Source organism: Pempheris klunzingeri, chromosome 16 (assembly GCF_042242105.1).
Source record: "Pempheris klunzingeri isolate RE-2024b chromosome 16, fPemKlu1.hap1, whole genome shotgun sequence".
NCBI lineage: Eukaryota > Metazoa > Chordata > Actinopteri > Acropomatiformes > Pempheridae > Pempheris > Pempheris klunzingeri.
This window is the reverse complement of record NC_092027.1, coordinates 3,077,978-3,100,970: the sequence shown is the minus strand read 5'-3', so window position 1 is coordinate 3,100,970 and position 22,993 is coordinate 3,077,978. Positions and strand designations below refer to the sequence as shown.

General features: G+C 41.3%; 2 protein-coding genes across 2 annotated transcripts; one reads left to right on the top strand and one right to left on the bottom strand.

The window, feature by feature from the left end:
* The first annotated feature begins 3,026 nt into the window (after positions 1 to 3,026).
* Positions 3,027 to 10,561, top strand: LOC139215635 (germ cell-specific gene 1-like protein). Its single transcript, XM_070846654.1, has 7 exons — positions 3,027 to 3,532; positions 4,858 to 5,052; positions 7,310 to 7,369; positions 7,466 to 7,624; positions 8,064 to 8,175; positions 8,498 to 8,767; positions 9,272 to 10,561. The coding sequence occupies exons 1-7, from the start codon at positions 3,337 to 3,339 to the stop codon at positions 9,396 to 9,398; spliced, it is 1,119 nt and encodes a 372-aa protein (XP_070702755.1). The 5' UTR covers positions 3,027 to 3,336; the 3' UTR covers positions 9,399 to 10,561.
* A 3,601-nt stretch (positions 10,562 to 14,162) lies between these two features.
* Positions 14,163 to 16,624, bottom strand: LOC139215654 (recoverin-like). The gene is made up of 3 exons (XM_070846681.1): positions 16,244 to 16,624; positions 14,498 to 14,609; positions 14,163 to 14,248 (listed from the first exon to the last, which is right to left on the bottom strand). The coding sequence occupies exons 1-3, from the start codon at positions 16,622 to 16,624 to the stop codon at positions 14,163 to 14,165; spliced, it is 579 nt and encodes a 192-aa protein (XP_070702782.1).
* Positions 16,625 to 22,993: the final 6,369 nt, after the last annotated feature.

Below are 22,993 nucleotides of genomic sequence, written 5' to 3'. Positions count from 1 at the left end.
CTCTCTGAATAAACCCAACCAGTTTACCAGCAGCTCACAACCACAGGAACAAAACTCAGCGACAAAAAGTTTGAATCACATGACAAAGACATTTAATATATATGTTTAATAACAACCTCAAAGTGTTTTGAATCACTAGAAACACAGACACAACGTGTGTCTTCTGTGTTATAAGGAGGGAATGTAGATCTTTCCAATCAGAGATTCAAACCAACGACTTTCAAGTGATGGGATTTCCTAAAGCCAGCAGCTGTATATCCTGTATAGGGTCGAAGTTTAGAGAACAACACGGACCATGACACCACAACACTGTCGCACTCATCTCACTTCAAGCTGTTCTATACCATACTGTCAAATTAATCACTATAGGATCAGGTCAGGAGTGTCATGTGTGAGAGAGGAGGAGAGATGAAGAAAGCCAGAGAGAGAGAGAGAGAGAGAGGACGGATGAATAGACATTACAGGGAGCAAAGGGGAGGGAAAGTAACAGATGGACTTGTGAGGATTAGAGGGAAATCTGGGTGGGTTTCTGATAGAAACTCACCCAAGACGGAGGAGGGAGTGATGAGGGAGCGCAGAGGAAAGGTGAAGGAGATCTAATCCCTGCTCGAGGTGAGCTGAAGGAAACACTAAGGGGACTCCGCCGCGGTTCCACACACGGTGAGTCCAGCTTTATTTTGAATTTTATATTTTGTTTTGCACGAGTGTAAGCTGATCAAAAGTCCAGCGTGAACAACAGCTGGATCTTTGCAATCACACAGGCCTGCACGAGGGGAAAGATTTCAGCTCATCGTGATGAGACTCTGACACAGGGAGAGCAGTGAATTATGTTTTCTTCTTTCATTAACTGTGAATCTCCTGCTGTTTTGTTGTGGAGAATTGTAGACCAGTGGAAGTGAACTCACCAAAGCTCTACTGAAATCATGGGAAATGAATGATGTGTTGGCTGATGGTAGACAGCGTTCATGTCTCGAAGCTGTGTTCCTGGACGGGTTAATCTTCAGCCTCAGCTGTTGATAACATGGACGCACAGTTAGTGAAAGTCAGGCTAAACTAAGGGTGCCTCAGTGTCCTGTGTGGATTATAGCTTCACACCATGACATGATTTGATGGACCAACGCCTGGTTGAACACGACACAATCATTCATCATTACAGTGACTTAATTAAAATGAAAGTGCACGTGATTAAATCACATTAAGCTGCCAAACATTGTTCAAACCACCAGAACTTTAAATTCTAGAGGTGAACTAAAAGTTTCCAAAGACAACAAACTGCACAACGCTTGTAGAATATTCTTATTTCGTGGAGTGGTCAGCTGCTAGAAAACATGGATTTTTAATATTTTATTAAGTCATGAAGCTTCTATGAAGAGCTGGAACGAGCTTAAATTATGTCGCAGTTGCTGATTGTTAATTTTTGGATCCACGGTGTTCATGAAAATGACATTATGATGACCCAGTTTGTGCTGTTGCAGTTCTTTTTATTGCTGAGGAAAGAAGGAGCGAGATAAGAAATAGTCTCAGTGTCACGTTTACTGGAAACTACTGGATCTTAACGTATAAATAATAGATGTATATAAATGCTACTTAATAAAGGATATTGTATTAGATAAGTAAAGAGATGACAGGAAATGAAACAAGCGTCTCCAGCCGGACAAAACAAGGGACATTGCAGATTATGGCCAGTAGAGCATAAACAGGACGTTAGCATTGCAGCACGTTAGCATAGCAGCACGTCCTCATAGTGAAACAACAGAATAACTAAACTGAATGATAATGAGAGTTTTCAGCGCCCTCTCTTAGGATCCAACCACAAGCAAACAAATACAACAAATAACTTAAGTTTTGTCTAACATTGTGAAACAGTTGCAGTTTGGTTAGGTTTAGGCAGCAAAACTACTTGGCTAGGTCTAGGTTAAAAGGATCTGTTGACACATATACATGGGACGCAAACATCCAGAGTGAACGTCCTGTGTTTGCTGCCATCGTAACCATAACGACAACCAGACGTAAACTTTGGTCGTTGTTTTCAGTATGAGGACGGGCTGCTACACAGGAGGTGTTTCAGTTTTGCAGAGCCTGTGGAGACTAACAAAATAAGACAATACAACCAAGAACCAATTTAGTGAGGCCAACATGGACAACTAAAGGAGCAGGTCAGCCCTGAATCACAAAGACAACCTCACCTACATCATGAAACAATGACTAAAAACTTCTGTGTGTTAAACATGATTTGGTAAACCTGAAAAAAGAGAGAGAGAAGAACTCAGACTTGTGTTTTTCTGACTGGAGACCACGTCGACAACATACAAGAGAAAAAGATTTGAAGAAAGACTTCATTGCAGTCATGACTCAACTGTTTTTAATCCAGATGCTTGCCCTCTGTCTCATTTCTTTACTTTTAGGTGGGCGTCCAGATGAAGACAGCATGAGAGTCTCTGGGCATTAACCTCATCCACTTAACCCTGCCAGATTAACACAGATTACCAGGCCAAGAGGTAGGCCTCAGATACCGGACTAATCACTCCTCCGCAAGCTCAATCCCTACCGGAGAGGTGGAAGAACAGGTCGAAGAACGGGATGTGCCCTGAGAGCAGGACTGATTAGTTTCAAAATCTGCAGGATAAGATTTAGATGTTTATCTTCATCCGAGGGCGAAGCAGCGAGCGTTAGAGAACCACTAAAGGATCAGAGACGTAAATTGTGTTGGCAGCGGAAACATGGCGGTGAGAAGAATGTGTGGAGTCAAACACCTCGCCTGGCTCGTGCCCTAGAAGAAGAAGGGGAGCTCCCAAATTGAAATCTAATGAACTACTTTTCTTTTCTTCATAAACACTGATTTTCTTTGAGTGAGCAGGTGGAGAGCTGGAGTTCTCCCTGAAACCTCTGTGGCCACACATCTGTCTCTTTTTCTTTTCTCGCTGGCTGGAAGCGATTAACTCCCAGCACTTCATCTCCCACCACCCCACTGTTCTCTGACCTCCGCTCGTCCACTGTTCTCCTTCCTCCAACGCCCGCCCCTCCTCCATCTCTCCACCCAACCTCCTCTGATCTTCCCGTCTGACCGTTGCTCCACCTCTCAAACATCCCTAATCCCCCTTCCGCTGCTTTCACTCTCTCTCTTTCTCCTTCCTACCATCCTCCATGAAGCAATCTCAATCACCACGCTATCAACTTCCTGGGTTTCATCTTGACTTGTCATCGTGGTGTCACGCTCCTCTGATCCTCATCCTGATCTCGCACCCCGTTTCCAACCGACCTTAAAGCCAAGCACACTCTTTGGTCATAACTCGCCCTCATTTTTCTCGCTGGTTTCTTCCATTTCGAGAAGCGACAATGTTGGAGAATATGTCCAGACGTAACCGCTCCCTGCTGTCCCTCTCCCTCACCTCTCTGGCCCTCACCCTGTCCGTCTCGGCCTTCTGCACCTCCTACTGGTGCGAGGGAACGCACAAGGTGGTGAAGCCGCTCTGCCTGTCACCTGTCAAGATGAAGAACTGCGGCCAGAACAACAGCCAGCCGTACACCACAGGTGAGGGCGGGAAACAGCGTCAGGCGAAGGGTTTGTCCGTCCACTGTGAAACCACCAGGCAGGCCTACGTTCAAACTGAATTTAGTAGAAAAGACTTTTATATCCCAACTCAGGGTGACAAATCATGACATCGGTGTTGATTGGGAACGGAGGAATAATGTAGGATACATGTCACCAATTGAGCCTTGTTTGCTCGTTTAGTGCCTCCATCATGTTTTCTGTCCCGTTTGTTTGGCTGGTTCTTTGGGAGAGGGTCAACGAGCAAGTGATTTTCTCATAAACTGCACCGATATTCTTACCCAGATACAGACTAACTGCTAATTGATTAAGAGTGTTCAGGGAGTGTGAGGCATTTTAAGATTAAACAGTTTCTAAACAACATGCTGGAGGGAGGAAATTAAGCTCTCGTACAGTAAAACGAGAGAATATCTTACAAAGTGGAACTTTTTACGGCAGTGTATTTGTGCCACTGAAGACGTCATATGATATACAGTAAATGTTTTACCAGGGTATAAGCAATAACAATCTAAGCACCTTGTGAGACTTTATATCTTTACAGTTGCAAATCAGCCTCGGCTGCAAACCCTAACTGCAATACATGTGTATCATGTTATGGGTTTTTTGCATTGTCCCTAACAAAAAAGACCCAATAAATAAATAAATATATATAATGTATTATATTTATGAATGTTGAATCAAAGAGGGCTTTTACACAAACCTTTACAAGTGTAGAATTTGTATATAGTTACTGACAAAGTGTTGATATTTGACATCTAAGAGCATCTGTTAGGACACGTACTGCACACTGATAGTTGGAGAATAGCTGCCATGTAAATACTAACTTAACGCAGGATTTTATAGCATCCACAATATTTTTCTTGCGCTCCATATTCAAGTATTTTACACTTGACTTGACAGGCAGGGAGTCACATAATCCCGGCTTTGTTGCTAATCTCAGAAGTTTGTCTCTGCGGCTGCATGTTATCTGGATTCTCTGACCCCTCTGTCTTATCTTTCAGCGCTAAGCCTATTTGTCTCCATGTAGAATTCAATTTTCACCACATAGAACATGGCAGATTACCTAAAGAACCGTGTTTCACGGCAGGAATGTGTTACAAACTGCGACCGTGTGCAGGGTTTATGTCAGGGTTCGTTGGCACGCTTCCAAACAGCCTTATTAAGGAAAATATTGATTTATGATTGTCTTCTTTCCTCCTCTTCTACCTCTGGATAAGCTACTTCTTCATCCCCTCTCTCTGTTTGGTTGTTCCACCTTCTCTCCCTCATCGCTCTCATCACTCTTTGTCCCATCTTTCTCCACCCAGAGGCCCCGACCCCGGACCCGAAGAACCCGGCCGCCAACGCGACGCTGTCTCCTCTGCAGAAGGAGGAGCTGGCCAAGCTTAAGAGGAAGCAGCTGGCCAACGCCGTCCATTACCTGTGGGAGACGGGCGAGGACAAGTACATGCTGCGCTACTTCCACACCGGCTTCTGGCTCTCCTGTGAGAAGCACAATGAAGGTTTGTGATGGCGGCAGAAGATATCAGCAGTGACAGAGGTGGAGCTTAAAGCATCCGTCTTCTCAAATATCAAATATCAACACCGAAGGACTGAAACATACATTCTTAGTATTTACAGGAACATTACTGGTCCGGTAGGCAGCAGTGAACAGGTATTTCTGATCTGGACACAAGTGGAATTAAGTAACTGAGGTATAACTAGAAGTATAAGTACACTTACTCAAGTACCACCACAGTTTAAAAGGAAATATTTAAATTTTTACTCCACTGCAGCTTTAGTTACTTATTACTTTACAAATTAAGATTAAGAGTTTTCAGTTTTCAGTGCAGAAGCACATCATGGTTCCACTTTCTTAAATGTGAAGATTTGCTGCTTTTCCCTTTTAATTAAAAGTTAAAATAATTAACCTTATTTTTGATGCTGTTTAATAATGTTGAGGTGGATCGTTGGCTCTGTGAAGGAGTCACTTTGTGAGCCCAAAGTGACACCATTTCTCACTATTTTCATCATTTTTACAAACATTGCATTGAGCAGCTTCAACTTTTAATACTTTAAGTGCAACAGTTTCCTTATTATGCCGACATTACTGAAGTAACCTTTTCAGTGCAGGACTTTTACTTGCAGCACAGTATTTTTAAAGCATGGTATTAGTACCTGAATATCATGTTGATATTTTAAACCTCTGTGAAATAAACTCAAGTCACTACTTTACTTTAGCTTCTTTCCACAAGAACATACTGTGAAATAGTAAGTGAACTGTTTCGTACTGTACTGTATTAAAGTAAATTATTATCAGGAAAAGTGATGTGAACACAGGAATAAGTTATATGATGCTGCAGTTCTTCCAACACTGAGTGGGCATTAAGTTACTTCTGACAGAACAGAACTAATATCATCAATGAAGGATTCAGATTTTATTACTTTTACTGCCAACAGAACAGTCCTGCATTCATAACCCCATCAGTAAATGTATCTAAAGTAAAATCAATGCGACTGATATGTTATTATATTTTAGATTATTGTTAACAACGTTAATACTGATGCATCGAGCATCAGCTAGTTTAGTCCCAAACTAGGGGTTAATTTAAGGAGTCTGAGATTATTAATGGAGAAGGAGAGATGAAAAAAAGTTCCACTACACAAATTTGTATTCGCTTTTTCTGCATTTTTTTTGTTAAATATAACTAAATTTATCTCAAAACAGTTATTTAAATGAAACGGAAAAGCTGAAAAAGTTAAAGGAATCCATGGTTTTAATCTTTATGATGTTGTATTTCATGGACTCAACATGTGTTCTTGTTAAGTAACTTATATTTAAGTAACCTATATTTGTCAAACAAATGTGGTGGAGTAACAAGTAGAATATTATCCTCTGAAATGTAGTGAAGTAGAGAAGTAAAAGTTTGCATGATAAACATGATAAAGTTCCCTTTAGGGTGCCTCCAGAGGAGAAAACACAGTGCAGCGTAAATGCTAAATGCTAAATGGTTAAATAGCTAACAGCTTTTTGTTACAGATGTCCCCTATTATGTTCTTTTTCAAATGCATATTTGTATTTGGAGGCTCTACTGGAGCAGGTTTACATGGTTTAATGTTCAGAAAACACATTAAAAAGAGAACAGAAGGTCTTTCCAGAGGGTCTCTGGAGAAACTGACACATATTTATGTTGAAAAAGACATTAAAAAGTGCATTTTGCATGATAGAGGACCATAAACATCATAAAACAATCTGAATCTTAACCAGAGTTTGGAGAAGAAAACTGTTTCACCATAAATATCTTTTTATCTTTTATATTTTTTATTTTTACCACCTAGACACCCCCCACCCCCCGAATAAAAAACCAACCAAGCACTCAACATGTGAGAAAGCACTGAGCCTGCTCAGTTATCCTGGAAACAAAAAGCAATCACTGCCTCGTATTCTTCCACTAAAAGCACATTTAATCAGTTTCACCTTAAATTCTTCCTCCCAGCGGAAGGTGAACCGCGGGGCTGAAAGCAACTCTTTCTATTACATTTCCAGGACTTATAATGATTAAAATTTCTAAACCATTTGCCGGAGATTACTCATGTCGGAAACAAAACCCTCTGATCCTTGTGCTGTTGTCATGCCAGAGGCTATACGGACAGACATATGTTTCCCTTTAATCCCCTCAAACATGGTGGACATTCAATTCAAATATTAAAGATTCAATGTAAAAATGTCGCATTTTCCTTTTAATCTTCATGACTCAGAGAACGTGATTGTTCTTCCAGGTGAAGATCAGGAAGAGAAGTGTCGCAGCTTCATCGAGCTGACGCCGGGAGAAACACAAGGTTGGTACGACGCCAAGCAAAGCAAAGAAAACACACACACACACACACACACACACACACACATAAAGTTTACTCCTCTTCCATGTTTGCTCGCAGGTGTCCTCTGGCTTTCAGTCGTCAGTGAGTTCATGTACATCGGCCTGCTGGCCATGGGCTTCCTGCTCATGTGTGTGGAAGTGATTTGCCTCTGTGCCAAGAGGGAGATGAACGCCCTCAAGATCAACGCCTTCGCCGCCATGTGCACAGTCCTCTCAGGTGAGGACGACGTTACGCTTTCTGCTGTTACAGGATGTTATTCTTCAACCTCAGACACCAACAGCCCCAAATATCAGTGATGCCACCAAACTGCACACCAGGATTCTTTTTTTTTTAAGTTACATGATGTCAATGGCGAAAGATTCATCGTTTAAACCTTCTAAATGTAAGATAGTTTCCTGTTATAGGAGCCAGAGTGTTCTTTGGCAGGTTGCCACGTGTGAGGTGAACTCAGTGGTCACTTTGCTATAAACTTCCTGGAGTTCGTGATTCTTGTGATTAGCATATTTGCTGAAGCCCTTTTTCTTCACTCTGATGTAAATCCTTGCAAACGGTCTTCATTCCTGCTTCTTGTCTTTCATCTCCTATTCCTTCAATCACTTTCTCCCAAAGGATGATGCTAATCCTCTCCTCCATCTATCCTTTCTCCCTCTAACAGGTATGATGGGGATGGTAGCACACATGATGTACACCACAGTGTTTCAGATGACTGTGAGCATCGGGCCCAAAGACTGGAGGCCCCAGACCTGGGACTACGGGTGGTCTTTTGCGTAAGTGTGTTTCAATTTCCCCCCCAAAAAAATATCTTAGTTACATCAGCAGCAAAAACAATGAATTACTGCCGGGGTGAAATGTACCTTTATTGAACTGAATCAACTGTAACCTTCCCATTAGCAAGTATTCAGCACAGGGAGCTGCTGTGATGGTGGTTGTGAGGCTAACTAATGCTAGCATGTCGGCCGTTAGCTCCAACTAGCCGACTGGCAGTCACATTACTGAACTTCTGGCACCAGATGTTTGGAAAGATGAACTTTGCTGCAGATTTAATTGCCCTGTGGTTACCCCCCCCCCTCCCCCCTCCCACCCCCCCAGCATGGCCTGGCTGTCGTTTAGCTGCTGCATGGCGGCCGCCGTGGCCACGCTCAACTCCTACACCAAGACCATCATCGAGATGAAGCACCGCGCCCGGGTGAGGCTGGAGGAGGTCCGCGCCGCTGCCCGCGCCCCCTCCTACGAGGAGGTCGTTCGAGCCGGCGGTGGAGGGGTTTACTCCGTCAGTCAGCTGATTCAGCTCGGCCAGCAGGGGGCGCTGATGGACCCTCTGTGGCCCAGAGGAGTGGGACCGGCCGTCGGACCGCTGGCGTGCGGCGCTGGGGGAGCGCTGCTCGTTGGTGGAGGCGGAATTGGAGTAGGAGGGATGGGGGCTGTTGGTGTTGGGATGGGGATGGGTGGAGTTGGAATGGGAGGAATGGGAGTGGGAGGAGTGGGTGTTGGAGGAAATGTAGTTGGAATGGGAGGAATGGGGATGGGAGGAGTGGGTGTTGGAGGAAATGTAGTTGGAATGGGAGGAATGGGGATGGGAGGAGTGGGAGGAGTGGGTGTTGGAGGAAATGTAGTTGGAATGGGAGGAATGGGAATGGGAGGAGTGGGTGTTGGAGGAAATGTAGTTGGAATGGGAGGAATGGGGATGGGAGGAGTGGGTGTTGGAGGAAATGTAGTTGGAATGGGAGGAATGGGGATGGGAGGAGTGGGAGGAGTGGGTGTTGGAGGAAATGTAGTTGGAATGGGAGGAATGGGAGCAATGGGAGCAGTGGGAGGAGTTGGGGCAATGGGTTTGGGAGCATTGGGAGGAGTGGGAGGTGGAAGGATGGTGGACCATCATGGTGTGGTGGTAGTGGAAGGATGCTGCGCTGAAGGATGTGAAGACTGTGAGCGAGAGATGGACGAGATAGATTACGCTATGCAGGAGGAGAGAGAGGACTCGCTCTGCTGAGGACTGTGACTCTTCACACATTACATTCAGTTGACTCTTCATGACTTGAACACAACAACTTCAAAACCCTTTATTGGTTTTGTGTATATATGCAGTTTCAAATGATTATCGTAGCATGTTGCATCTTCAAGCTGCCGCTCGGAGGCAGAGAGACTCAAAGCTCCGTGTTTCTGGCAACCTGATGAATGTAAATCCGATATTCTCTCTCCTTTTAGCTCTGGTTTGGTCTCCATCAACAGGAAATCTTACAGGCTTGTTTGATTGATCGAGGAATGTGTGGTAAAAGTGGTGAAACTCTACCATCATGTCTTTGTGCAGCTGAAGAGCTAAAAGAGGCTAACAGGTGCGTAGAGTTGGATGCTTAGTTTAGCATGCTTAGGTTAGCATGTCCGCTAATGACTTCTCTGGTAATGCTGTCAATCAATCAATCAATTACTTTTGTTCTTAAATAACGCCAGTTCACAACAAAAGCTGTCAACAACCTGCCTCGACATCAACTTTGTCAACTACTGAAGCTTTAAAAGCCACATTTCTGCATTATTTTATAACATATAAATGTGCAGCTGCACCGTCCCGTCGTGACAAGAAGACCAAACCACTTCTATGCAACAACAACGGTGTCGTTTTAATTGTAAAATCTTTTTAAACACGCTAAATGGACCAAAAGGCAATAAGGTGAAGCCACGCTGGGTCTAATATAATTGTATATTGTGTTGAAATCCTGTTAATACTTGTATCGGTACATTTTGCGGCATGCTTTATCATGTGGAAGACAACTGCTCTGCACTACATGTCTCATAAGAAGTTTGCTGATTGCTTTTTCAGGCCGGATTTACAGAGAACAACAGGAGATAAAACACCAGAAATTGGTTTTGGGACTTGATGCAAGGACATTTATCTTAAATCAATCAAGTATTTCTATGAACATATCGGTCGTACCAACATTATAGTGCAAGTCCAGAATTACAGCGACTTCTTCAGGGACTGCATGTAACTTTATGACTCAGGAGATGTGGGATGTGCGAGACTGTATGTGAATGTGAATTCAGAAAGTGGTGAGAGATGATAGTGATACAATCGTGACAATGTCTGCAGTATATGATGTTATTTTCTTTTTCTTTTTGTTTTTAACTAGTTTGCATGAATGAATGGAAACCCCCTCTAGTCAGGTAATAAATAAAAACAAACTAAACTGTCTGATGTTGTCTTATCAACACACAGATTCCCTGTAATCATGTAATCATCAGGGTTTTTTTACGTTATGCTCTTTTGCGATAATGATTTCAGTCACAGACGTGTCAAAGTAACACGATATTCAGTCCGTAATCATGAAAGCCTTCTGAGCAGGAAGTTATTCTGCCGTCAACTGCAGATTTTATGGGACAACAATAATAGATTAGATTAGTTTAATGTACCGGATATCAGCCAGAGCAGAAACAGCATTAGGTTAAAAGGGGGACAGGTGACTGCAGCATGAGCAGCAAGAACAATATTTAGGTTTGTTAGTGAAAAATTAAAAGATTTTAAGAACGACTCTAAAGGAACAACGTGTTGTGTTACAGTTCTAGACGAATATAAAGAAGTAAAACAGGAAGACAGGAAGTGTGTGAGTCTGTTTTTATGTTTCCCCGTGTTTATGAACGTGTTAAGAAAAGCGTGAATCAAAGATTACGGCAACAGAGAGATTTGGACATCAAGGCAGATGCTTTCAAATGCTGGACAGAAGATTATGTCAATAATCTCCCCAGTCAGGGGAATAAGACTAAGAACAAGAGAGGGGCTGACATGGTATAGGCAGAGAAGCACAGATAAATTGAGTCGTCGGGTCACTGAGCAGTGTGTGGAAAGTAATTAAAAATGTAAATTGAGAGGCTGAATTATACAACAGTTTATATAAGATGACCTTCTCACACCAGTTCAGTTTTTACTCAAATCCCCCCCCAACATACACAACATGAAAGGGTTAATTCACGTATTTCTTGTTGCAGCTGCAGCAACAAAACAGCTAACACGTCTGTTTTTTCTATTTTACATTGTTTTTTGAAAATAATAAATATTTCAGGTTGCTATTGAATTAGCTTCCGATTCCCGATTTATAATAATAATAATAATACATTTTATTTAGGGCGCCTTTCAAGGCTCTCAAGGTCGGCGTACAAAATACAAATAAAAGTGCAATACAACAAGTAAAAACGGGTATAAAAACAAACAATAAAATACAGAAACAGTGCAAAATGATCAGAGGGAGTAGGAGAGTTTGAAAAGATGGTGCTAAAAATTAGATATGTTTAGTTTGCATACGATTACATAATTTAACACAATACATCCCACTACATAGACAGAGACATGCTCTCTCAAAGTTCATCAAGAAATCTTTTGATTCATCCTTGAAGAGTTGTATGTATTTTATTTTGAAATTCATTCAGTTTGGTGATGAAATAAGCAGCATTTCACTAAAAATAAGACCTCAGCAGATGTCTCCCAGAAAGTGGAGCAGGCAACCAAACTAGGTCTCATTATGAAACAATATTAATCTCTTATATGGAGACTATTGTGTGTTTGTCTTGTGTGACTTAAGAACGCGGTCAACATCTGGAGATTTTGGGACGAGCGAAGGGTTAGGCTCTTATTTCTTAGGACCACAACCCTTCCCAACAGGAACATATTAGACTACCATGTATGTTCACAGCTGTAGATTGTAAGGAAGCATTTTGTTTTCAACTCATTTTACCTGACTCACAGGATCTATTATTTACCCACCCAGCCAGCCCACAGAACATGTGCTGGTGGTTATTTCAGGATAATCCACAGATCCCATCAGCAGCTCAGTTGTTCGATTTATCCATTAATTTAAAAAAAAAAGATAAATTTATAAAAAGATAAAAAACAAAATCCTGCTAAATGAATAAAATTCCCATAAGCCTCAGCTCTACTTCTCATTAGTGCTAATAAAACATGCTAAACATGTTAGCATGGTCATAGTCAGTATACGTACCTGCAAACATTGGGCTGTGGAATGAAGATTGTCTGGGGTGTCGGATAATGGCCCCCGCCCCCATGTAACCACAGATTAATAGGATAAAAAACAAGGGTGTAAAAATAAAAAGACTTTTAATACGTCTTAAATTCATAGCTGAAAGTAATAAATCATACAAACTGTATTTATTTAGGCCTAATTTATTGTAAGTATTTCAAACTGGCTCCATCTTTACTAACTATTTACATTCTAATGGTGGCAAATGTTATTAAATGTTAATCGGAGGGAATAAATCACTTCTATGAGTAGATTAGACTATTTTCACCTTTGATACTTACTTAAGTATATTTTGCTGATAATACTTGTTTACTTATAGGATTTTGAATGTATGACTTTTACTTGTCAAGGAGTATTTATCCATTGAGTCGGCCAAATCTAAAAACTAAATTATAGTTAAACCCTTTGCTTCAAGGATAAACTTCATCAGCAGCCTGCTTTTCTTCTTTGTTTCGCTTGGAAAGTCTTAAAATAAGCTAGTTTAAATAATAAATGCCGCCCAGGGTGACTGTTTTACTCGGTTCAAGAAAGTAAATTTGGACTCGCAATAGACTGAAATGGACAGAAAAAGAGACTTGGACTTGATCAGATGGCAGACAGAGCGCTGTGCTGACAGTAGAGGGTTATATTCAACTCATTCAGAGGCGTATTTCTTCTTGGGACCTGTTTCATCCATTTTCAGCAGCAGACTGAGCTCAGAGGAGGGCTGAGCTGGACATATATGCGGTAGCACCACAGAGACAGCTGCCTTAGGACAGCTGTACAAAGCTGCTACCACAGCTAGCAACACAACAACACTGTGTCACAGAGTCCCACAGTCCCAGTTTTTATTTACAATAACATGTTAGTCTGAAAAAAGAGACATATGAATGCAAAAAAAAAAGATTTCTGACACCTTATATTCTGTTACAATGTCATGGTTTTGATTTATGGAATTTATTGTCATGGAAAATCCAGGAGCAACACTTTGTTTCACATGTTGTAGATAAACTAACTCATTCTCTAACATGCACTACTCAACGAGGAACATCAAACATGTAAGATCGTGCCACATGGCAGTATTGAGCACTGTAAAAGACACAAAATTAGACAATAACAAGGGCCCAAGTACAATTACACCTTGCTGCATTTACATGTTGGTCACGTTTTCAAAAAAACATCCCAGCATAAAATGAGTAACGACAGAGATCAGCGTTGGCTGCCCAGTAGAGAAAAAACTGTTGATACTTTAACTAAAGCACATGACATGATATCATATTGAAATGTGTGCTTGAGTTGCTAAAACACAAAATAAATGTAAACTAAATATTGACAGTTTGTGCTTCATCTATTGCAACTTCAGTGAAGAAGCTAATCTTAGCAGAAAAAGCATTTTATTTATATAAGCGTCAGTTAGGTCGCATGTGTATGAGGGAATATTGTCGTCAATCAGGAGCTCCTGTGAAGCTTCAAATCTTTGGCTATTGCTGTCATTGTAAATTGCAGATAAGGGGAATCTCACCCACTTTTAGTTAACTCGATCGTATATTTTATGTGCTGCGTGAAAAAAGAAACCCTTTCAGGCAGCACACATATAATGGAAACAAATGTTATAAAACCCTTGAGGAGAATCGGTATCATTACTAGATTTTGAGCGATGGGGTGCTGTAAGGTGTGACTGGATGAGCAGAGTGAAGGGAACAGTTGAAAAGACTGGACTGGAGAGAGATAAAACTTAATCTGTGGAAGAATTACTTTAAAGGCGAATACTGAATCAAACGAAGGGCGTCGTCATTGTCCAACACTCCCTGGATAAACTCTCCTTCTGCAACTCGTTCTTGGGGGAGAAAAGGAAAAGGAAAAGACATTAAGTTCAGGTTGTTGACATTAAATTCAATTAAAAGCACTTCTAAAATATTCCAGGGGGAAAATGGGATTGTTTCCAGTCTGAATACATACAGACAAATTAGGCCGATGCTCTGTTCACAGGTCAGAGTTTACTTTTGTTTAACTTTGAGTTAAATAGTTATTATATATGTCATATTTATTCGTCATTCATTTCTCCATTCACACAATTGTATCTCACCATCATCGGCCTTATCAAAGTACTTCCAGAGCTTATCTGCCCTCTTCTCAGCTGAGTTTTCATCATCAGGCAGAGCAGATATTTCATCTTTAGGAATCAGCTTGAAAATTGCCTGTTTGGAAAAAAAAAAACAGAAGGCATAGCCATTTTGTAACAACGTAGAGGTATTCAGGAAAGGATGGATTCCATCTCCTGTTAACTAATATAAAGTCTTCCATTCTGAATTCTGCTTTCATGACTGCCAACGGAGAAGAACATCACACCCAAATCCTCCTTTAATCTCAACTATTGAGCATATGAGCTGATCATGTGTCTGTTGACAAAAACAGCGTCAAACTGCTGTGGTGACACAGATAAACGAACGAGCTCTTTGGCTTCTCTGGCTTTGTTCTGTGATTATACGACCTCTAATCTGTTAAATTGAAATGTGGTGGCTGAAGAAGCCTGCAAGGGACGTAAAGATGTCAAATCCCTCATGAAAATGTAATTTGTCGTCACTGAGTGCTACACTGGAGTTCACATAGAAATATTAAACCGATGGCGATGATCTTTACACTATTTTATTTAAGCTTTTTGACTTCTATGTGAACTCTCCTGGAATACCAACAAATTGGATCAATGTCTGAAGCATTTTACATTTCAACAAAGACATTGACTAATCTCACCACATATGGACAAAATAGGAAGGCTTGGCAGAGCTGTAAAAACTCAAACTACCAGCTCACATTTCACTGCTACTGCAAAGATTAAAGAAAAGATTACTGGAAAAAATGGCCAAGCTGTCAAATCAGTAACAAATTGTCTTAGTTGGACAAACTGCAGTCACACTGGAGAAGGATTTGGCTTTTGTCTTTTTTTTTCCAATGTCTCTCACTGTTAAATTCAAATAGTCTTTTCTTTGGCTAGTGTTGCACTGCACCATAAAGAAATAAATATCAAGCAATAATAGTATCAGTAGAATTTTCTGCCACTTTTCTCTTTAAAAACAAATTCAGAGAACGACATGTTAAGTCAGTTATGTTTAACCAAACTATTATCTTAAACTAAAATGTTTGCTAATTTTATATGTGACACATTTTAAGATGGCAAATGCAGATGTTTGAAGTAAACATTCCTAGAATTCAGTGTATTCTGCCAAATTTGCCAATGGCTACCTTCGTCTAAGAGATACAGTACTTTACAGTCCCAAATCAACCTGTATGCAGATGATACTGTTGTTTATACATCATTTGTATAAATGCACATTCTTGATACAACTGTGCGAGGCTGAATACAAAATACTCCCTCAAAATCATCACTTTAACCTTTGGGGAATGGGTGTGTAGGCACCAGGCGATAAAAGCGCACAGGCCAGATCATAAAATAAAGCTATGAAAATTGCTGACACAGTGCGTAAAAAAACAGAAATACCAACAAGGCGAAACACCCAGTGGACAAAGCTTTTTGCAAAATGAGAGTGATTCTGCAATAAAACCCACAATCTGCTCAAACACCCTAACCCTAACTAAGCCGTGTGGGAGGGGCCAACATTGAATATTGTGTTTATGTGTGCATATATATGTATATATATATATATATATATATGCACACATATGGTTCATTTTGGTCGTACAGAATCTCTCGACGAGACGTTGCCATACTTGTCCTTCAGACAATTCTCAAACATCTAGAGTCCAAACAGTTCGCAAACTATGAGGACTGGTTGTTCGCAAGGCTTCTACATCCCTTCCTTTGTCTAAAACTCACCGTGCAGATTTCCGTGACCTCTGACTTGGTGATGTATCCGTTCTTGTCCACGTCGAACAGCGAGAAGGCCCACTCCAGTTTACTGGTGGTCTTCCCTGTTGATGTCAGGTGGAGGGCGATGATGTACTCCTTGAAGTCCAGTGTGCCATCGTCGTTTGCGTCGAAGGAGCGGAACACATGTTGGGCATATGTATTGGGGTCACTCTCTGGGAAGAACTTGCTGTAGATATTCTGAAACTCCTCTTTCGAGATGCGGCCCGTTGGACACTGCTTCTTGAAGTTTTCGTACCACTGGACAATCTCAGTCTCTGAGAACTTGGTGTTGAGTTTCAGGTCCTCCAGGATCTCCTTGGACACGGCGCCACTCTTGGTGTTACCCATTGTTGGTGGTGTTGGTGATGTTTTAGAGCGATATCAAAGTGTGAATTTGTGGCCCTTGACCTCTTTTAGGGCAATTAACACAATGCTTCAACCGAGGGAGTTGCCTCCTCTACACTGTCAACTTGATAAACAGAAGTAGTCCTGAGGTATGGCTGCAGTATCACTCTTGATCCTGGTTCTGGCCTACAGTTCAGCCCACAGAAGCAAGTGCTGTGAAAAGAGCAGAAGCCACTTGGTAAGCTCATTAAGCCAATCAATCAGTAATACCAGCAAGAGGTGTCACGAACAAAGGTGAACCGAGGGCAAGGCTCCTTGGTTATTAAAAGTTTGGTGCTCCAGACGGTTTCGCAATTCTTTACCCCCCTGTTATTTTGAAATAAGCAGCAAGCCAATTTGTAACTGGCACAAGAGAGGGGCAGGCTGCAGTAGGTGTGGTTACTCTCAAATCAATAACGCCTTGTAAAGAGAGTAGGAGATGGCATTCACATTTTACAGTAGGATGGTACCATTACATACTAGTTGGCACTATAGTACCAACAGAGCCAGTTTTTATATTAAATCATAAACAATGTTACCTGACACATTTTGACAAATACAAAACATCCAAAATGTAGAAAGAAAATCATTTATTCCCATTGCGCAAAAACAAGTGAAACCTGTTTCTAATTCCTTTCAAAATCAGTATAAAACAACCTGTCATGATTACATCTTGAGCAGCGATAAATACTGATGAACTTCATCACTTAGATGACAATATGTTTAATAATTTATGGGGTAAGGTTACAGCAGACGATTCAGGATATCAGGATTATCAGATCACCGTATAAAAAAGTGCAAGCATTTACACACAAAAATGAATATAAACATTGCTACTATTCATTCATGAAAAGTCTTGCTTCATGTGTTTAAACCTAGTTTAAGATAAATACAACCAATACCAATAGTCCAAGAAAGTCAAAAGCTCCAGCAGTCATTCATAGTGTTCAGTTTGTCGAGTCTAAAGGATCATGATATTTCACGTTATCAGTGTAGCGCAGCTCTGTTTGTTCCCTACCTGTATGAGCAGCTGAGGTGTCCAGGACAAACAGTGATGCTCTGTCTGTGATCAGCAGAGGAAATCAGCCTCCACTTGCTGAGATAAGTCAATTAAACTGGATCACACTGAGGCGGAGCCACAGCAGCAGCCAGGTGAGCCTCTGAGTGAGAAACAAATAAACACAAATGCAACATATAGATTGTTTTATACAACTTCATACCACCACATCTCAAAGGCAGTTATCGTACATTTTCACTCCACTGCACTTGTCCGACAGCTATATTTCATACCCTTCCTGTCCAGTGCAAACCATGCATCTCCACATTTGGTGAATTTTGGTGGTTCTCACAGTTCGGCAACACAAACAAATGATGATGCTATCAACCATGATGCATTGCTGTAGCTCTAACTACCCAACATTAAATAAAGTAGCAGTACAATGCAGCATAGACATTAATCCAATATTAATAAAACATCTACATAAACTGAAAGAAAAACCCACTCTATAATATTTAATATACAATATGTTCACCCCTTGTTTATGTTTATACACTGTTGCCCATAAAGTTGGAATAAAATGTTTTTTACCTCTTCTCATAAAATGATTGTGACAATGTGATTTATTCTTGATAAATAAAGTTTATATCTTCTCAACTTTATTGATCAAACTCTTCCAAACATATCACAGTGAAACTTAAACCACAATGAACCTTTGCAAACTGTGTTATTAAGACTGTAGTGGACATGGAGTGGATAGGATATAACACATAATATATATATATATATATATATATATATATATATATATATATATATATATATATATATATATATATATATATATATGCATATTATGTGCACCTTAAATATGAGACACAGAACTGTTGCACTGAATTTCCAGTTTTAAAGTCACTCACTATCAGTAAATGTCTGACTTTTCCGTCACAGGATGCTTCCCGTGATGGTCCAAGAGTTGTTTAAGAGTCTTTCACACCTTTTCATAGGTAAAACTGCAAATGGTTATATTTACTGTGGGGTTACCCTTTACTGTGGGATGTACGACAGAGCGGCAGGGAAGATGGAGGTCTGACAGTCGACTGACTGAACCTGGCAGTGAAATGCCAGATTACAAGTGCGCTTCCAGTTTTATCCGCTGTAAAAATAAACCTGATCAAGCAAAGCAACAAAGTAAAAGTCGGCCCTTTCCAGAACTACCTCGGACCATCATGCGGTGACGGGTGGCGAGTGGCTCTGCGGCGTCCAGCGGGGGATTTAAATGGGCTTAACAGAGTGTTGACTGCTGATCCACCATCTGCTTCGCTGTAAACCAGCCCACACAGACAACACACTAACTTCCAGTATAGTACACCTGCTTTATAGGGAAACATGGTCGTTTAATTGGTGCCTTCCCACTACCTGACTGAAGCATGGTGGGAAGGCAGCAGGGATTAACTCTTAAGGGTTCAGAGGCGCCCTTTGACCTCCCCTCGCTCACTGTGGTGTTTTTCATGGTTGTAAAGTGAGTTTACTACTTTAATACTCACATAGCCAAATGAATACTGAAGGACTTTTTAGTCGCCCATTTTCTGAAAAAAGAATCCTCTTGGATGCCCCTTTGGTAGATAAAACATGATAAAGCGCCCGTCCTCATACCGAAACATTGGTTGTTGGGGTGAAAACGACCAATATTTACATAGTCAACCTCTGATGGCCATAATGATTATGAAAAGGAAAAAGTGAGTCAAGGTTTATGTAGGTCTGGGTGGACGGATATGTCGAGCTCATAACTTTCACCCTGGCTGTTTGTGTCCCAGCTTCATATTCGGCACATTCAAACTTTCTTTACTCACTTTTCATTTTTCTTGTTCTCTCTCCCTAAAGCAATTTCTACTGCAGTGATGAGTGACGAAATGCACATACTTTGTTTTGTGTAAAAGTACATTTCTAGGTTCAGTCAGCAGTCTGACTTAGAGAAATGAAGTGTGGATCCTCCAAAGTTAAACACATCGTAGTATCATATTCACACTTTGTGTAACTGTCTCTCTAACACACACTACAGAAACCTCTTATTAGCTTCAGCTGGACTTTAGAAAGCATATCTTACACTTTTCTCACCACCAGAACCTCCAAATATACTTACTGTATATCCATTAAGTACGCGAAATGTGAGTGTACATTTTTATTTTATCTATATTTTTCTATTTGGGTCACTGTGAATTCCTACATTGTCATTTTTAGTATTGTTAACTTCTGTTTTTTGTTTTAATTGATATGAATGTGTTCTTCTTTTATTGCTATTTGATTTTAGTCGTATCCACATTTATTGTCTATACCAGGTTCTAAATCAAACGTGCTATTGTTTGTTTATGTGGTTTCCTCTTTTCAGATAAACACACAAACAAATGAATAAATCCGACGATGAAGCCGCCACATGTTTTAAAGAGACTAAAACTATCAGCTGAACTTTGGGTCTCTGCGGTTCGTGGGTTGATGTAAGTTCAGAAACTGATCCCAATTAGATAATATCACCAAGCGAAGTTAAGACAATAATAACTACTACTGTGTGTGGATTGAACCTGATTAAGATGACATAACTGCCTGCAGACATCCCCCACACCCTCTGCTTTCATTGCCACTTCAGTTCTTCGTCACAGGTAAAGTACAGAGCAACATCTACTGTAAGCTCTCCTGGCAAACCGCTGATCTCTTGTGTGTTTTAAATAAAACAACTTTAATTCCTCTGCTCACATGCTCAGGCCTAACTTTAGCACCCTGCCACCCATTTGGCACGGCGAGCCCAGGTCCACAGGTGATTTGGATTTTACCATCTGGCCTCTGCCGAGGCTTTGGAGAGCTCCGCCAGAGACATGCAAAATCAATGTCACCTGTTAAGTTTAAATGGCTTCTTTACCTTTAAAAACTCCACCGGTGGGCTCAGGTAGGGTTTAGGTGAGAGTTAGTGAAGCTGGTCGACTGTTTAGAGGTTAAAAGTAGAAAACACAGCTTTTAAAAGAATTAAAACACAAGAAAATGAGATGAGGTTTTGCTCATTTCACTACATTTAAGAGTTTTGCTGCCTTACTTGTCCCAGTATGACCAGTGGCTACTGCATGCTAGCACGTTACAGATACATTTTACTGCTTATCACCAAAATAAAATAAGAAATAAACACCAGGAGATGTTTTTTTTCTGCATATGGTCTAGCCTAGCCTGTGGTTTTTATTTTTTTTCATAGTCTATCTCTCTGTTTCTGCAAAATCGCCCCAATTGGTACAAAGAAATGACTCAAATTCTGTCAATCGAATAATAAAAACAAACAGCCAGGTCGCCAGATGGACTCTAATCTGGGACATCATGATAACATGGTCGCCGTCTTAAACTCACACGACCTCCCGCTGATGTCTTTGATGCAGCTGACTCAAGAAAACACAGGAGAGGTGGAAAAGGGAAACTCAAGTTTGCAAATATCTTCTAGTTGCTACTTGTGTCCACAGGTGCTGCTGTTGAGTCGAGTCATCGTCCCGCTCTGAAACATCCATCCACCGTCTACACCGCTTATCCTTCAGGGTCGCAGGGGGGCTGGAGCCAATCCCAGCTGACTTCCTGGACTGGTTGCCAGTCAATCACAGGGCACAGACAACAGACAACCACTCACAGTCACACTCACACCTACCGGCAATTTAGAGCCACTAATTAACCTGCATGTGTTTGGGCTGAGGGAGGAAGCTGGAGAACCGGAGAAAACCCAACGCAAGCATGGGGAGAACATGCAAACTACACACAGGAAGGTTCAAGGTTCAAACCGCCGCGGGTTTGAACCCACTGTGAGGCAACTGTGCCCCCCCCCCCCCCCCGCTTTGAGACATTTTGTTTTTATTAACAGGCTTTTTACAGCATAGACCTTTTTTTTTTTTGTTCTATTTGTTCTGTGTTCTGGTTTTTATGTCCGGCTGCCTTTTGAAGATTGATTCTCGCTGTGTTGGACTTCATGTGTTCGTTTTCCCCTCAGGCTACAAATACTAAAGAGTGTGGATTTATTGGATTAGCAGTTTTCGTCCTTGGCTCTTGAGACAAACCTTTCCCTGCTGCAATCTCACCCTTAACCCACAACCTGGTTTAGACTTCTAGGAAGGGGAATCCTTAGATTGAAAGGAGGGGGTGGATTAAAATGGAGGGACAGAAGGAGATAGAGACAGCAGCAGTAAAGGTACTGATGTTAGACGGTGTAAGGAGGATTTGGCAGCAATGCAAAGCAGACAGGGAACGGAAAATCTGTGGCTGATAAGCATTATCAAAGCGCCTTGGCCCGACCTCAGGATCGTATTGCCAGAAAAGGAAAATTCAATCTAAACACCCTAATTAATGGGCATCATGGCTGCCAGCGTAGACACAAGGCCTGACCAATCTTCTGGTTGGCTGGTCACTGCGTCGCTGTCCGAACCAGACTCTCATTGGTCGGACAATCGCCCTGGATGGACTGATAAGAGAGAGAGCGCAAGAAGAAAAACATCGAGCAGACGAAGAAAACACACACACACATATTGTTAGTAGTTAGACCACAAACTTTATACTGTTAGCGTATCTGATAAGTATGTTGATGTTAAAGGAGGCTGAGAGGTTCTTTACTTCATTCAGGCCGTCTCGTGGATTCGTCGTCGGCTGAAGAATGAACTCAGCCAACGTGAAGCTCAACCCTTGTTCTGCGTCTGTTTGTTCAACTTCTCATCTCGGCCCTGAAAACTCTCCGTAACGGCACCGTCGATCAATCGGCTGGTTGATAATCAGGTGTAATTTCAGTCAACCAGTCAAGATTTTCTTTGGTTGACCACAGCCCCAGACGTTAAGGGAGCAGAGGGAGTCAGATCTGTTGTCTGGCTCTTTTCTGGTGTTGTGCTGGTAGTTTTCACTGGAAACAGCCGATGGAGAACCAAAACAAAGAGCCGAAAGACGCTAGAATGAACTCACGAGTGACACCTTCCACATTACACACTGATGTGATCTACTGCTAATAGGAAAATGTTGATTTTGGCTGCTTTGAAAGAGCCAAAAAACCACAACGACACTGATTTTCTTGGCATTTCAAAAGCTTCTTGTTCTAATAAAGACTCATGTGAGTGTGTCCTAACTAATCTGACACCTCTGGGTTTTAGCCAGATACAGTTTTAGTGGCTGCACAACATTAATGCGGTGATTATTTGTCAGGTAAACAATCATTTAAAATACATCTTCATCTTCCTGGTGAGCATAAGACGGGATGAGCATCTCATCTTGAGCTAAAAGAAGACGACCTGACTTCACCTGCCAGGATTCAAATCAGGTCCAGTGAAATCATG